The sequence below is a fragment of the Pygocentrus nattereri genome, chromosome 24 (assembly GCF_015220715.1).
Source record: "Pygocentrus nattereri isolate fPygNat1 chromosome 24, fPygNat1.pri, whole genome shotgun sequence".
NCBI classification, from domain to species: Eukaryota; Metazoa; Chordata; class Actinopteri; order Characiformes; family Serrasalmidae; genus Pygocentrus; species Pygocentrus nattereri.
The window spans coordinates 7,008,126-7,024,629 of NC_051234.1; the positions used below are offsets into that span (position 1 = coordinate 7,008,126).

The window sequence follows — 16,504 nt, forward strand, 5'->3', positions numbered from 1 at the left end:
GAGACAGCCCTGATAACAAAGCAGTCCAGACTTCAGAAAAGGCCTGTTGTCCACTTTGTGTGTCCACAGGCTTTTACTTTTCCCTGCTGTCCCTTTGCCTTTGCACTAATTTAACCGTCTGTTTTCAACTCAAACTTTAGCCCATTCACTGTAACACAGAGGAAAACAAAGAAAGCAGGACGTACAAGATAAAAAAAAAAAACAATAATTATCCAGATGTGCTATCATTTCTGACTTTACAAGGTGGACTGACAAGGTAGGAGTGTCTAATAGCGTGAACAGTGAGTGGACAGTTTTTAAAAACTCCAGCAGCACTGCTGTGTCTAATCCACTTGCACCAGCACAACACACACTAACACACCACCACTACATCAGTGTTACTGCAGTGCTGAGAATGATCCACCACCCAAATAGTACCTGCTCTGTGAGGGGCCATGGAGGTCCTGACCCCTGAAGAACAGGGTAAAAAGGGGGCTAACAAAGTATCAGAGAAACAGATGGACTACAGTCTGTAACTGTAGAACTACAAAGTGCAGCTATATAGTTAGTGGAGCTGATAAATTGGACAATGAGCCAAGAAACAAGGAGGTGGTCATGTTATGCCTGATCTGTGTGTGTGTGTGTATACAAAACTGATATGTGTATATGTAAAAATGAAACTGAACACTGTATACATAAACCTATGCTGTCTGTGTAGATGTAAGCACACAGCTACTTTTTTGGCTCAGTCAAAATGGTAATGAATGTTGTTTCATGTCTGAATATCTTACATCATTTGTCCTGTACATGCACGCCATACACTTGTGCTCAGACTCTGCTTTAGTAAATATCACAGTTCTTCCCACGAATAGTAGCAGCAGCTTTTCGAGGATTCACTGGACTGAGTAAGGCATCAGGCTACAAAACCATGCTGCTGTGTGATGCAGCTGATAGATAGTGGCACACCACAGACAGGGCTAGTGGGCACACAAGCTTCGTGAGCAGGCTGCTATTTCTTCTTTTTACCCCTACCCCTTGTTTTCATGTGTCACTGTAACCTCTTGAAACTGAAGTAAGGGGTAGTGGTTGAAATCTTGCCCTCCGAAATAGGACCCTCAAAAAAAAAAGAATCATTACTTCATTAACAGGCGACCTGGCCCGTCTTCAGTGATAGCAGAAAAGGGTAAAGATCAGCTCCTCACTGCTGGGCTTTACTTACATTTAGGGCATCATATGCTTTCAAAGGAGGAGGGGGGCAATTATTTATTATCACCCACCACTAATTCTTCAGTAATACAAAGCTGAAGTCAGATATTCACCAGCTTCTTATTCAAAATTTCCTGTTCCACCTTAAATGGTGCAACAGTTATTTTGGCTCTTCAGGCATCAGAACTGCTGGACTATTTAAGGTGGAACAGGAATTTTAGCTAACTAGCTACTGAAACATTAGCATACTATTAGCAATTTTTTATGCTTGTTACGAAGAAAAGGAACATAACTAATACACTGAAACTAAACTACGATAATACAATGGTTATTGTAATTTTTAACAGAGAAAATTCTCACATTTGTGGGTTTCTGTGGTTGCTCGTGCAGACATCTTGCCGATTTTCCCCCCTCATAACTGTTTAGGGTGTTGCCTCTGAAAAACCTCCGTTTGGAAGGCCATGTAGCCCCAACACTTGGCCCTACCCCTCTATCTCAACAATAATTGGGACACCCTACCCCCTAGATGTGAATATGAAAAACAGAGGGCTAAGGGCTAAGTGGTAGGAGCAAGGGGTGAAATGGGATTGGGCCTTAGACAAGAAGTACTACACTCTGAAACAATACAACGGTTAAAGTATTTGCCAGTACTTTAAAGAGTTCTATGTTTCCTGCTGCTTCAGTGCTCCTGATACTGCCTGCATTGCTGGGGCTCGTTGTGGCTTGCAATGTTCTTCACATTAAATTCAATATTTAAACTGCACCTGTGACAGCAAAGTATCCAAATCCAGCCAACCAGTGAGTGTTTTTAGAAGCGTTTTATACTGTGGGAAAAGTGTGTGTGGCCGGTTTTGTAACACCAGCTGAAACATGTCTTGTTGCTGATCTGATGCGGCAATCTCTAAAGTTTTTGTCAGTGTGTGTGGAGGTGGGTGCATTTAGAGTATAGGGAAAACACAACATTCTTAAGGTCAAAATAAATCAGAAATCCACTTAGAAATAATAAAAAGTCCATTTTGATTTCAGGTCGACTCTAATGTCTATTAAAGCCTGCTCTTCAGCTCAGGCTTGCACACAATTTAAGAGCCCTTAGACGGACTATATGCACAGTAACTGCATAACAACTGGTATAAAAGAATGGGACACTCCAGAGCAACAACACACAAGCCTAAGGTCACCATATCTGATGTCCAGAGGTACTGCATTCCCTGGAGTGATGGAGCTCCACCTCATCTCTGGATCCAGAACCATTAACCAAACTTCAGTACCTGACCTCACTAGTGCTCTTGCAGCTGAATGCACAGCTGAATGCAATCAAATTCTCCCAGCAATGTTCCAACATCTAGTGTAAAGCCTTCCCAGAAGAGCATAGGCTGTTACAGCAAGTAAACAATCAAAGGAAGATGATAGACTATACTATATAAAAAGGTACAGTATATAAAGTATACTACATAACATAAGTATAAAAAATGAGATTAAAATAATTGAAATCTATCAGTCTGGAAAAGGTTACAAAGCCATTGCTGAGGCTCTAAGACTCCAGCGAACCACAGTGAGCACCATTAACCACAAATGGAGAAAACTTGGACTAGTGGCTCATCTTTTACTGCCCTATATGTGTTGCTCACCCTCTTTTCCTTCATCAGTGGGCACAGGATGCTGGCCACAGGATACTGTTGGCTTGACGTTTTTGTCAGGTGGACTATTCTTAGTCTAGCAGTGATACTGAAGTTCAAAACCACACTCCATAATACAACTCACCACCACCACGTCAGTGTCACTGCAGTGCTGAGAATAATCCACTGCCCAAATAATACCTTCTCTGTGGGCTTCCTGACATGAAGAAAAGGACAAAAAATATATATACAGCGAATCAGACAAACTACCATCTGTAATGGTAAATCCCTTAACTGGATGAATGAGCCAGCCTTCTTTAGTAAGCACTCTCACTGTGTAGTTTAAACACAAGATTTAGCCTTCATATATATAAAGGGAACACTTAAACAACACAATATAACTCCAAGTAAATCAAACTTCTTTGAAATCAAACTGTCCACTTAGGAAGCAACACTGATTGACAATCAATTTCACTGCTGTTGTGCAAATGGAACAGACAACAGGTGGAAATTATTGGCAATCAGCAAGACACACTCAATAAAGGAGTGGTTCTGCAGGTGGGGACCCACTTCTCAGTACCTTTCTGCTTTCTGGCTGATGTTTTGGTCACTTTTGAATGTTGGTGGTGCTTTCACACACGTTGGTAGCAGGAGACGGACTCTACAACCCACACAAGTGGCTCAGGTAGTGCAGCTCATCCAGGATGGCACATCAATGTGAGCTGTGGCAAGAAGGTTTGTTGTGTCTGTCAGCGTAGTGTCCAGAGGCTGGAGGCGCTACCAGGAGACAGGCCAGTACACCAGGAGACGTGGAGGAGGCCGTAGGAGGGCAACAACCCAGCAGCAGGACCGCTACCTCCGCCTTTGTGCAAGGAGGAACAGGAGGAGCACTGCCAGAGCCCTGCAAAATGACCTCCAGCAGACCACAAATGTGCACATGTCTCCATGGGGATGGTATGAGGGCCCGACGTCCACAGATGGGGGTTGTGCTCACAGCCCAACACCGTGCAGGACGCTTGGCATTTGCCAGAGAACACCAGGATTGGCAAATTCGCCACTGGCGCCCTGTGCTCTTCACAGATGAAAGCAGGTTCACACTGAGCACATGTGACAGACGTTACAGAGTCTGGAGACGCCGTGGAGAGCGATCTGCTGTCTGCAACATCCTTCAGCATGACCAGTTTGGCAGTGGGTCAGTAATGGTGTGGGGTGGCATTCCTTTCATCATGTCTCGCTCCATCCACCAACGCCACGTTGCACCAGACTGTCCAGGAGTTGGCGGATGCTTTAGTCCAGGTCTTGGAGGAGATCCCTCAGGAGACCCTCCGCCACCTCATCAGGAGCATGCCCAGGCATTGTTGGGAGGTCATACAGGCACGTGGAGGCCACACACAATACTGAGCCTCATTTTGACTTGTTTTAAGGACATCACATCAAAGTTGGATCAGCCTGTCGTGTGTTTTTCCACTTTAATTTTGTGTGTGACTCCAAATCCAGGCCTCCATTGGCTAATAAGTTTGATTTCCATTGATTTTTGTTTGATTTTGTTGTCAGCACATTCAACTTTGTACAGAACAAAGTATTCAATGAGAATATTTAATTAATTCAGATCTAGGATGTGTTATTTGAGTGTTCCCTTTATTTTTTGAGCAGCGTACATTACATTACATTCACAGACACCTGCACATAGCTCAATAATTTGTCTATGCAAAATATACAATAAAATGCAAATACCATGGTTCAACCATTGAATATACTAGAATTCATACAAAGACAGCATAAGATCTAAAGGGTGAATTTGCATATGAAGCAAATCACTCCTCAGTAATGAACACCTTCACAGTCATAGTAAAGGGCAATTCTGTCACATTAAAACCTCTAACCGTTGGTTTATCTGGGTAAATGTGCGTCATCTTCGGACTGTCTGCAGATGTGGCTTTCGCAACCCATCATGGCTCTAGTTCATCAACTTGCGACTTTCAAGTTGTGCAAGAAAGTTCAGTCAAGTTGAAACAGAACAATGAAGTCACCCAGTGAGGTATTTTTTCCTTAAGTCACCCAGCCAGTGTTGCATTTCAGTATTTGGCGTTACAGTCTCACTGAAACATGAACGTTCACTTGAACTCTATACTGAATGTGGGCCACAGATTTTACTTAGACCACCCAATGGGCTTTGGATGCTGGTAGAGTTAAGTTCCCTTATTAGTCCCACAATGGGGAAATTTCACCTCTGCATTTTACCCATCCGTGCAGTGAAACACCACATACACGCTAGTAAACACACACACTAGGGGACAGTGAGCACGCTTGCACAAAGTGGTGGGCAGCCTTATCCACGGCGCCTGGGGAGCAGTTGGGGGTTAGGTCCTTGCTCAAGGGCACTTTTGTAAGGGGAACAAACCGGCGACCTTCCGGTCACAAGGTCACAAGGCTGGTCCCCTAACCTCCAGCCAACAACTGCCCCCAATACAAAACACAGAACAACAAGCAAAATAAAATACAAACAAATAAAAGTATCCATGTGCTGTTATAATGCAGCAAAATGAAAATATATATTTCCAACTCTGGAAAGCCCTTCTATGTTGATGTCTGTTGCAAACAAAGTCAGGACCAACACTGGTTGACATTAACCTAAACTGACACACAACGACAAAAAAAAAGAAAGAAAAATAAATAAAACAAAATCTAATAAACCAAAGTCTCATAAACAAAGGCTAAACTAATAACAGCTGAAATTGACACACGACTGAAAAAAAAGAAAACTACAGAAAATAAGAAATAATTAACAGTCTTATATGAATATGCAGGCCCAACCGATATACTACTTAGCTGTTAATATTGACTGATTATAACATCCTAAAAAAAAAAAATCCTCAAGTCTTGTGAACAAAAAAAAAAAAAAAACCCCAAGAGATAGTAAATAAAACAATTCTGAAATAAACTGAGCTGAAATACTGGAAAACTTCCAACAGGGGCTCTAAAAAATATTCTTAAACTAACTTGATTTTCTTTTGTTATCTGAACATCTAGCTAGAGGAAAGGGCCTGATTAGAGGGCTCTTCCTCACAGAGTAGCACTGTTGTTACTGAACGAACCTCTTAACTTCATGACGGCCCTGTGCTAGTCACACGGCCTAAGAGAATGAAATTACGGCCTTAAATCCCTCACGCTGTTGATCAGTTTCCACCAGCAGCTCAGAAATGCCAGCAGAGGAAAAGCGGGCAAGAAAAAAAAAAAAAAAAAAAAAAAGAGAGGGAGGGTGAAACAAAACAGAGGAATTAAGACGTGTGGCCCGATGCTCAGGGCTATAACCCAGAGACCGCTGCTCAACCGCTGTGAAAAGACAGGATGGCCAAATGTCTTCGGCTTTTCGTTGGGCTGTGATTGTGGTCAGACGGACCGGAGCGAATGCTGTCAAGCTCTGACAGCTCAAACATTAAACAAGCTTCCGTACACAGTCCACTATGCATTCTGACACAGTGATATACAAAGACTTTGTCATAAAAAAACAAAAACACAAATAGCCTTTGTCTGCTCAAACTGCTTTAACTGGTATTGACCTTATCTTCAGACTATAATCATACATTGACATATTACATTAAAATGCATCTTGTGAAGAATCAAAAGTAAATACAAGGATCAGTCGTTCTGTACCAGGCCGGTCAGACCCAGATTTGAGTCAAATCTGCCACGGATTAAACATGAAACCCCCTTGTGACTTGGATACGATTAGGTGCAGTGTTTCTGTGTCTCTGTACTTTGATTATTGAGTATTAGAATTAATTTAATTTCTTAATTTCTTTTGAAGAAGACATGCCTGCCGAGACACACTAAAGATCTCCGCTCTTAACATACAAGGTCCAAAAGACCACCTCTAACTGCAGTCGCTATCGTTCTGACTCAACTTGCAATTTGCATCAGATTCAATTTGCATTAGACCACTTAAAAAAAAGGTTCTTTGCAGTCTTTAAAGCACCACCTTCGGTTTCCTAGAAAAAATTCCTTTCAAGAGATTTATTATTGATTAAGTGCAGTTAACTTCTGCCAAACATATGGATAGTATTTCTCCATATCTTCTGTTTGGGTCTTCAGGCTTCTGAATGGCTGGTTCATGATTTCTCTGATTGTATCCATCTTGTAGCTGGTCGCCCTCTTCCTCTTTTACCTTCAAGTGTTCCAAGCATGATGATCTTTTCCAAAGAACTGATTCTTCTCAGAGATAGTGAGATAAAGAAAGAGAAAAAGAGCATAAGAATATGAGAAAGGATAGAGCGGAAGAGGAACAGAGAGAGAACCAAAAAGAGAGATGTGGGAAAGAAAAACAGACAGAAACACTGAGAGACAGAAAGAAAGGGAAAGAAGCAAGAAGAGAGAGAGACACACACATTTCGGCTCCAACTCTCCATTTAAATGACGTTTAGTACATTCCCTCATGACCTGACTGACCTGTTGGTTCCTCAGTCAGAACATCACCGCAACTTCTCAACCAAACGCTCTGAAAACATTCCACTGGCGCTCCCACTCGCTCCAACCTAAACCGATTCAGCATATCCATCTGATTAGGAGATCAAGGCGAGCAGGAAATCTGGAGACCACTGAAGTGCTTCTGCACTCTCTCTGTTTCCCCCTTTCACATACACACAACCACACACACACACAAATACAGGAAACCTGCCCCCGACTCGGAAAAACCTCAGTATGGTAGCAAACCACAATAATACTCCTGCCATGTTGTCACCACTGCTTGTTTGAGTTTGTTTTCATGTATTTTCAGTCCTGATTTATTAAAAACAAAAAACAATCACAAAAACACAGATAAACGAAAAACAATCCTAACCTACATTATGAACACCAACAAAAGGGTCCTGAGATTGTAAAGCGCTTTTTTCAGCTTTATTATGAGCTTTATTTATGAAAGGGCACAGCTATAAATATTTATTATTAGGTATTTTTGGTAACTAATATGGGGCACTTTATTGCATAGAGGTGAGAAAAAAAAACAAAAAAACAAAAACTCCCCAAAAAACACAGCAAAAACATTATTTTTTCAAATTTAAAAAATTATTAGAACATAACATGGAGTTTTTGACCTAAGTTAAAAGTATCTATTGTCCTTTACATTGTGAGTAAATTTCATGATGAATGGACAAAAAAAAAAAAAAAAAAAAAAAAAAAAAAAAAAACCCAACAGCAACAACAACAACAAAAAAAACTTAAAACGACTTGGAAAAATTCTGGTACCACTGATGTACATTAAAATGAAAGTATGTTTTTTCCTTTTTCTGTAAAGTTACCATTTGGGAGATACTAGGTTTTGTTCTGACAACTGCGATATACATGTATGTATGTATGTATTAACTTACCGAGTTTGGGATCGAACCTCCAGGCGGGTATGTGGTCATTCTCCTTTAGTCCACTATTGGCAGGCAGGGGAATGCTCACACTGATTGGCTCATTGACATGAAGCTCCACCCCATCACTTCCCAGAAGATGGACACTAATGGCAGCTACAGGGGTCAGCTCAAACCTATGATCATTGCCTGAGAGAGAGAGAGAGAGAGAGAGAGAGAAACAAAGGGGTATGAAAGGAGGGAGGGACAAAGAAGAGGGAGGAGAGGGAAAAAGGGTCAAATAAAAGATTAATCAAGCTAAAAAAAAAAAAAAAATCAGGCAAGACACATTTGCACAACAGAGTTCAACTGAATAATCCACAAGGAAATACAGCCGTCTGTAGTTCAACACGATGTATTGATTTAGATAATGGCACAATCTAAATGATAAATTTAAATGGCAAAGCAAATCCACCAAGAAAAAGACTACTGTTAAGAGGGTCAGTGCATCTCCATCACTAAATGTGCCACACCTGCTAACATTTAAAAATGTATGAGTTTCTGTAACTCCGGCAGAGACCCGCATTTCCACTAGAAATGTTGATGAGCGTTATCTACAATGACCATGGTTGTCTTATTGATGGCCAGTCATGAAAATAAAGGCTGATGTTAGCAATGAACATGACTCCAGGCCATTAAAAAGGCTGTACATTACAATATATCTCTATTCATCTCTATTCATTCCTTAGCTTGAAATCTCTTTTTGAAAAATCTCTTACTCAAAAAACAAAACCCAGGATTGCCCCTCTTTCACTTGTGGTGTTCAAGCTTTGTCTGTGTTTGTTTGTTTTCATAAATGTTAAGGACAAACTGACCCATAAAAGAAGAACATTTCAAATCTACAAGGCTAACCAAATGGTCCAGACTTTGTAAAATGCTGATTTTCTCCTTACATTTTGCAGAATTACAATGAAAAACATGTATGTATTGGGCAGATGGAGGGCAGGAACACTGTTTATAAAACTGCTGATGTTTAAAATATGCACAGGTCTAAGAACATTTCCCTTTTTTGTGCCACATTTTGACAAAATTTGAGAAAATTATATTAAGATTGGGGCATTATATTATATTATTATATTACATTGGGGCAGTCATGGGCTGGAGGTTAGGGATCTGGCCCTGTGACCAGAAGGTTGCTGGTTTGATCCCCAGTACCTTGAGCAGGACACCTAACCCCCAATTGCTCCCCGGGCGCCGTGGATAGGGCTGCCCACCGCTCCGGGCAAGTGTGCTCACTGCCCCCTAGTGTGTATATTCACTAGTGTGTATGCGGTGTTTCACTTCATGGATGGGTTAAATGCAGAGGTGGAATTTCCCCATTTGTGGGATTAGAGAAACATTTATTTGCTCAGAAAAACACCAACATTATTATTATAACTATATTATATTATATTATTATAAAGTATTCATTGTAGTCATGATCTAAAATATAGTTTGGCTAATTAATGCTTCATTAAAGTAAAGGTGTTGGTGATGGCTGGGGGCATCGAGGAAAGCTAGGAATTTACCTGTGTTCTTCACACTAGCTCACAATCTCAAACACTTTTTGAAAACTTTTTTACTGTTTTTATGTTGACTTGCATTTATTCTAACCTTACATAATGTTTCACTGTTTGAAACACACGTATTGCTGACTGGTTCGAAAGCCCAGGGCAGATAAAATATTAATTTGGGACATTATTGGAAATCACTTGCCTGGTTGAGAAAGCTGATTTTCAGCCACAGGGTAGTTTTGACAGGAACAACCTTACTTGATACCGTGTGCATTCACTTTCTTATGCAAGCATATCCCATACCTAACAAACCTGTGCAATCCAGTGTGTTGATTTGTTGACAGGAGGAGAATTTGACAAAAGCAAGTGGAAAAACTTTATTCCCTTGTGGGAAATTTCAGGGGTCAATATTAACCTGCCCATAATATTTTACAGTTTGTAGGTCTTAAGAAGGCAGAAGAAGCAAATTGTTCTTTGTTAACAATGCTGTGTAGAATGAGTGAAAAAACTGGACTTATATGAACGCATACAACATACATTTTAATCACTGCAAAAAACACACCCCCCTCTTAGTGATAACGCGACAGAAGAGTTCTTCAAAAACGTAAAGCGGAAGTGTACAGATTACTCATCATGTCATGCCTGTTTTCTTCAGTAAGAATATGGCTAAAAGTATACGGACACAGCTCCTAGATTTTTAGTTGAGGTGTCAGCAACACCCACTGCTGACAGGAGTATAAAATCAAGCACATAGCCATGCAATCTCCCCAGACCAACACTGGCAGTAGAATGGATCATACTGACTTTAAAGTAGAGGTGGTTTGATATTTTTTCATGCCCGATACTGGTAACCTTTAGTATCCGCTGACACAGATACTAATCTGTTTTTTTTCCCTCTCTTGAGCCTTTTTAGCCCATTCTAAAGTCCCATTTGGTCTGAGCCGAATGAATTTCATGATCGGGTCGAATATTAGCTTCATCAGCCATCGTTTCCCGTGCAGGGAGAGAGGGGTAACGATGCTCGATTAACTGCCCGAACGAGCTCCAACTGAGCAGCCGGATGATCGGATGGATTTCTGACAGAAATTTCAGTCGATTGTCTCACAGTGTGAGCAGCCTCACCAAGTGATTTCACAATTGTGGCACCAGCGTCTGTATATGATGACATTGCTCCATTTAACTGAGTTGAATTGCGAGGTATAAATAAATACAGTGTTTTCCGTCTGTCTGTAGACCGCCTGCTCTTCAGCTTCAGTGCACAGTGTGACACCAGTTAGCAAAGCTGTAACTGTTTACAAATGGCTGAATCTGGGTTCTACACCAAAACAGAGCAGTTTGTCCAGTATGGAACTGTGAACACATGGCTGAACCTCAGAAGGCTGTTTATCAGACATGCGATGCACTTTATGGGTGCAGGAGCCACTATTTTAATATGTGGTACACTATATGGGAGCAGGGAGCCATTTGAGATTCAGCCAGTGTTTTGATTGGGACTCCGAGGCGCAGCGTGTTGTTCTGAAGGAATCAGCTTTATTGTAGACAGAGCGTCTGTAGGGGCTGCGTTTCATGTGCAGCGTGAGCACCCATGTTGCGCCATGTCAGTCGGATACGGAGTGTTTTCATACAGTGTGAGCATAAATCACAGGCCTTGGCTGCACACGATGGGCGATTCAACCGTACGGTGAGTGTCACCAAAGAACAAGATTTCTGGCTTTAATGCCAGGCTTTAAACAACAAAGCTGTTAATAATACATTAGTTAACTTAACCTAGCCATCTATATAACGTCACATTCAAACTGGGATACAAATAGTCACCTCTAGAGGAAGAACACAGTCCATGATATAACTCAGTTATGCAATATTGCTGCTTCTTTTTATGTAAGCTGTTTCCACACAGAGAACTTTTAGCAGTATTTTTGATTGGTCAGCAAAGTTCAAACATTTCAGCACTCAATGGAGCCCATATCTCAACGACAGCAAAAACAAGTTACAATGTAAACCATAATTTATATAACTTAACATAAATAATAGCACTTCCAGTATAAAATGTACAGTGAAACATAGCATGGTAGCTATGGCATGTTAAAGCACTCACAACAAACTCTAGGCTATTCTACCTGATTACATGCGCTGTGTAAATCATCGCTTTTGCGCCAACTGGATTATCAATTTGAGGCATTTTCATCCCTATTTTCAAGATGTGCCCTCACGTTTCTAGTGCTGTAATGGTAGGCTAACTGTAGCTTGCAAAGCCTGCATACAACTTTATATAGGTCCCCCAATTTTGCCATCTACTGGCCTTTATGTTTTGCTCTGAAGTATTTCCAAACAGGGGCCTTTTTAGATTGCTCAGAGTGCAGATCACTCTTTGTGGCTGAGCTGGGTTTGAAACTCTCTGCCCTCATTTCCACACAATTGTTGTTGATCATCCAGTGCGAGTCTGCTCCATATTCCACATTTGAAACTTAAAAAGGAGCGGAGAGGCAGCATTTTGTTTTTATACACCACAGATCTGGAACATATTACCAATAAACATCTGTCAGGCTCCTTCTATCCATGTTTAAAAAATTTTTTTTTTTTTAACTTATTCGTTTATTTTATTTATTTACGTTTAACTAGCTTCCTATTGTTTCCTTTGTTTTTACTGGAATATTACAAGTATGGTTATGATCTTGTTAATTGCATTTTATTGTCTTTTTATCTTTTTATTTATACTTTTATCCAGGGCTTTTAATTGTATTTATTATCATATCAATTTTCTGCCATTTCTTTATTATATTTTGTTTTTATTCTTCATTATCTTCTTTCTCTGTTGTTTTTATTTTGTACTGTGCAGCGCTTTGAGCTGCATTTGTAACATATGAAAGGTGCTATACAAATAAACATTATTATTATTATTATTATTCACTTGTTCTTGTTGGACCAACATTTCAATTTAAAATCATGAAAGTGACACTGTGACTCCTGTGCATCACGCAGTACATTTAAGGCAGGCGCACGTAAGAACTTGCGAGAGAGCAGACTGTTTTGTTGAACAATTCAATTATTTGGTTGAATTCAGAATATTCATTGACAGTCCTAGTTGTAACACACCTCACTCAAAGCTTAGTTAAGTATTTACATGATAGTTTACAACAATGGATAAAATCAGATTACATTGTTTTGGTTATTCTACTATGTGATCCAGTGATTTTTGTCACCCCCCCCATGTGTATATATGTGCGTGTGTGTTTTGTGATGTTATAACATAAAAGTAGACATTTATTACCTGTGCTGTTGGAACGGAAACCCTGCAGGTAGGGGAAGTGCTGTGTGTCTTGCCCTGAGTGACTGACAGTCAGAAAGGCGGTCAGGTTGGTGTAGGTGGCATTTGGAGGAAGACTCAGCGCTCTTCTCTGGAAGTGAACCCACGGCTGGAGCTTCGATCCTAAACACACACACACACACACACACACACACACACACACACACACACACACACACACACACACACACACACACACACACACAGAGTTGGTTACAATATACAGTCAAATGGCCTCGTTTACTCTGCAAATTCAAAACTAAAAATAAGCATAACCTTTCCTGCCAAACTCTGTTTCTATTTGTCTTTATTCCTTATAGTAACAAATTCTAACTGTAGTCAATCAGCCAAGCATGTTTGGTGTCAGATTTTTGCTACTTTACATTTACACATAATGTAGTTGACAATGAATGAGAGCTTATTCCCCATCAATCAACAAAAAGAAACAGCATTTACACAGATAACAGAATGTCATACAATATCAGGAACCACATCAGACGGTTTAATTTACATTACCAAACATAGTAAGACATGAGCAGCAAAAAATGTGAGAAGTTCAGAAACCAATCTCCTGTAGAGAGGTCCAACAGCATCCTTGCTATGACAAAATGTTAGTCATTTGAACATGAAAATTCTGGGGCACTTTACTATCTACGCAAATTCAGGTAATTAGAAATCTGCACTTCCCATAACACAGTCTAAACACCAATACAAAATTTGGCTGACATCTTCTTTTGAGACCCCACATCTACTATAATCAGATTGTTAATAATCATTTATGTTCTACAGTTTTCATAAGCATACTTGGGTCCAGATGATTGGCATCTGTGCTGTATTTGTAGATGGCCGCTAAGCCCTCATAGCGGTTAAAACAGTTCAAAGAAATCAACCTGTTGTAAATCAAATTCAGACAAAAAAGTAAATGAAAGCTGACTGTCTTGGTTCCAAAATTATTATTATTATTATTATTATTATTATTATACACACAAACCTTTTTCACCAACTCTTTGAAAGCTACCGAATAAAAAAAATTGCAATAATTCTTTGCACATTTTGCACATACAACACAGTAATAAACATGTTCCGCATGAAATTCAGACAAAATGTCAGAAAACTGACTGTCTTGGTTGCAAAAATAATAATTTACACATGTAAACCAACATGCACTCTTTGAAAGCTACTGAAAAAAAAAACCTGCAATAATTCTGTGCACATTTCCGTTAGGTTATCTTAGCTGTGTTTGGCCTATCACCATAGCATATCAGCGGGTAGGCTGCAGTGACATGTTTGGGTGAGAGTTAAGATGCCCGATTCAGAATTCTCTGTAACCTATAAACTGCTTTGCGTTTATAACTCCTCAACCCTACACACCGCACATGAACAACGTGTTCATCATTTGCATCTATGATTACTTAAAAACATGATGCAATTTGGGGCAAGTGTGTGATGGTTTAGGCATGCAGTTTGCTCATTTGTGGGTATTAACTTCCACTGCTTCTTAACCACATCAGCTACGTAGCTCCAATGCAAAACAGAAGTAACCTTCAGCCACAAAACGTCTTGGCTTCTCAGCTACGTTTGGGGTACAGGAAAAACCATAAATTAGTTTTTGTTGTCAAATAATATTACTTTAACTTAATCTTTTCCTTCAACTCTTTCTCTCCATCCTCCTCTCCCTCTAAAGCTTTCTTTCTCTCTCTCTCTCTCTCTCTCTCTCTCTCTCTCTCTCTCTCTCGAGTAGGTCACTACATGATTGAGTCTAGGCAGTCCTGTATGGCTCTCTAGAGAGTGGTGATGTCATCAAGTTTCCATTGTGGGGAGTCTGCATTCCACAGACATGACACGAGCTATAGTCCCCCCACTTCCCATCCCACTATAAACGTCTTCTACACCCACTGTCTGCTTAAAAAAAACCCCCAAAAAACAGCAGAACAACACCGCTACATGCTGTACATAAAGTCAGTTCGTACTCATTTCATGGAAAGTCCTCCTTCTTATAGGTGAATATATTATGTATTATTATGTTTTTGGGGCCCGAGACCAGATAATAGATGATTTTTATCACCTACTTATGCATCAAAAATGTACGGAGGCACAATAATCTTTCTTTATTTATCTATCTATCTATTTAAAAGTTCACCTAGTGCGCATACTTTCTTAACTATATTTCAATTTGATGGCCTTGTTAGTGTTGTACTTGCAATGCAGCTCCTTAGTTGTACTAATGATGTGAGACTCTTGTCGTCATCCCCACTGAAAACAGCAATGTAAGGCAGCGTGAACAGGATGCACACAAAAATACGGGAAAGTACTGAAATATCAGTACATATATGAATTAAGTGTATGCAATAACAGCAGTGATTTATATTAACATATATTTCAAACATATACAGAATATCACCTTGATGCATATTTTGAAAAACATGCATTTACTTGGCAAATGGGTATTTTTTTCTTATTTCAGAAAATTCATCAGGCCTTTTGAGTCTCTATGGTATACTTAACTCTTACTGTAAATTTTACACTGATCAACCAATAATTTAAAGTGCCCCCAGTTGGGATTCTGAGCCATCTTTGCTCTTCTAGCTTCCAAAGCCATGTGGAACAGTTGTGCTCAGAAGCGAGGTGATGCGGGTAACTGGCAGGAATTAATGATGTATTCAAAACTAATGTGGCTGCAATTCATTTATTTTAACATTTAAGTAAAGCAGCAGTGATTTGACTTTCCCTATATTGGCTGCTTAACCAATTTATTTCAGGCTATAAAATTGGTAGCCTTATAAGACAACAAGTTTGAGCATTAAAGAGAGAAACTAATACTATTCACATTATTTGGGGTGGCCTTAAATAGATTCCCATAAACAGATAATACATCCCTAAACTAATTAGAGGGATGGTGCCGTAAAGACTGGCAGAGTGCCTGCAGACCACTCTGTGCTTTCCAACACATAACATATTTATGCATGGACACACCACCATCCCATCCACCACTGAATCTGCAGTGTAGGAAATATATAACACACACCCACCCACATAGATTCCAACCTGATGGATCCCCCAGCTGTCTGTCAGAGAGGTCCCCAAGGAGTGCTTATCCTTAGTTATGTCCCACCCCCCACTTTCTTTTGTCTCTCTCTCTTTAATGTTTATTACCCAGTGCCCCACTCTTCCTTAGTGTTGCTCTCCTGTAGGGGTGCCACTAATGATTATTACTCTAAGGCCCAATCCCATTTCACCCCTCACCCCTAAAACTTTGCCCTTAGCCCTCTGTTTTGCGAGGTTTTTTTGTTTTGGAAAGGGTAGGTTGTCCCGATTTTGTTGAGATAGAGGGGCAGGGCGAGGTGCTAGGGCTACATGGTCCTCCAAACAGAGGTTTTTCAGAGACCACACTCCAAACAGAAAGTTATGAGATAATAAGAAAGGTCGGCGAGATGGCTGGGCGACCAAAGAAACCCACAAATGTGAGAATTTTCTCCATTAAAAATGACGATTAACATTGTATTATCTTAGTTTAAT

General features: G+C 40.1%; 1 protein-coding gene across 2 annotated transcripts in view; it reads right to left on the reverse strand.

The window, feature by feature from the left end:
• The window catches only part of fam171a1 (family with sequence similarity 171 member A1), a 64,375-nt gene that overhangs the window by 12,582 nt on the left and 35,289 nt on the right, over window positions 1–16,504 (reverse strand). For both annotated transcript variants that reach the window (XM_017715633.2, XM_037534168.1), the window contains exons 4-5: window positions 12,953–13,111; window positions 8,165–8,341 (exon numbers count right to left, since the gene is read on the reverse strand). In XM_017715633.2, coding sequence (XP_017571122.2) covers window positions 8,165–8,341; window positions 12,953–13,111 — 336 coding nt within the window. The remainder of the gene's footprint in view (window positions 1–8,164; window positions 8,342–12,952; window positions 13,112–16,504) is intronic.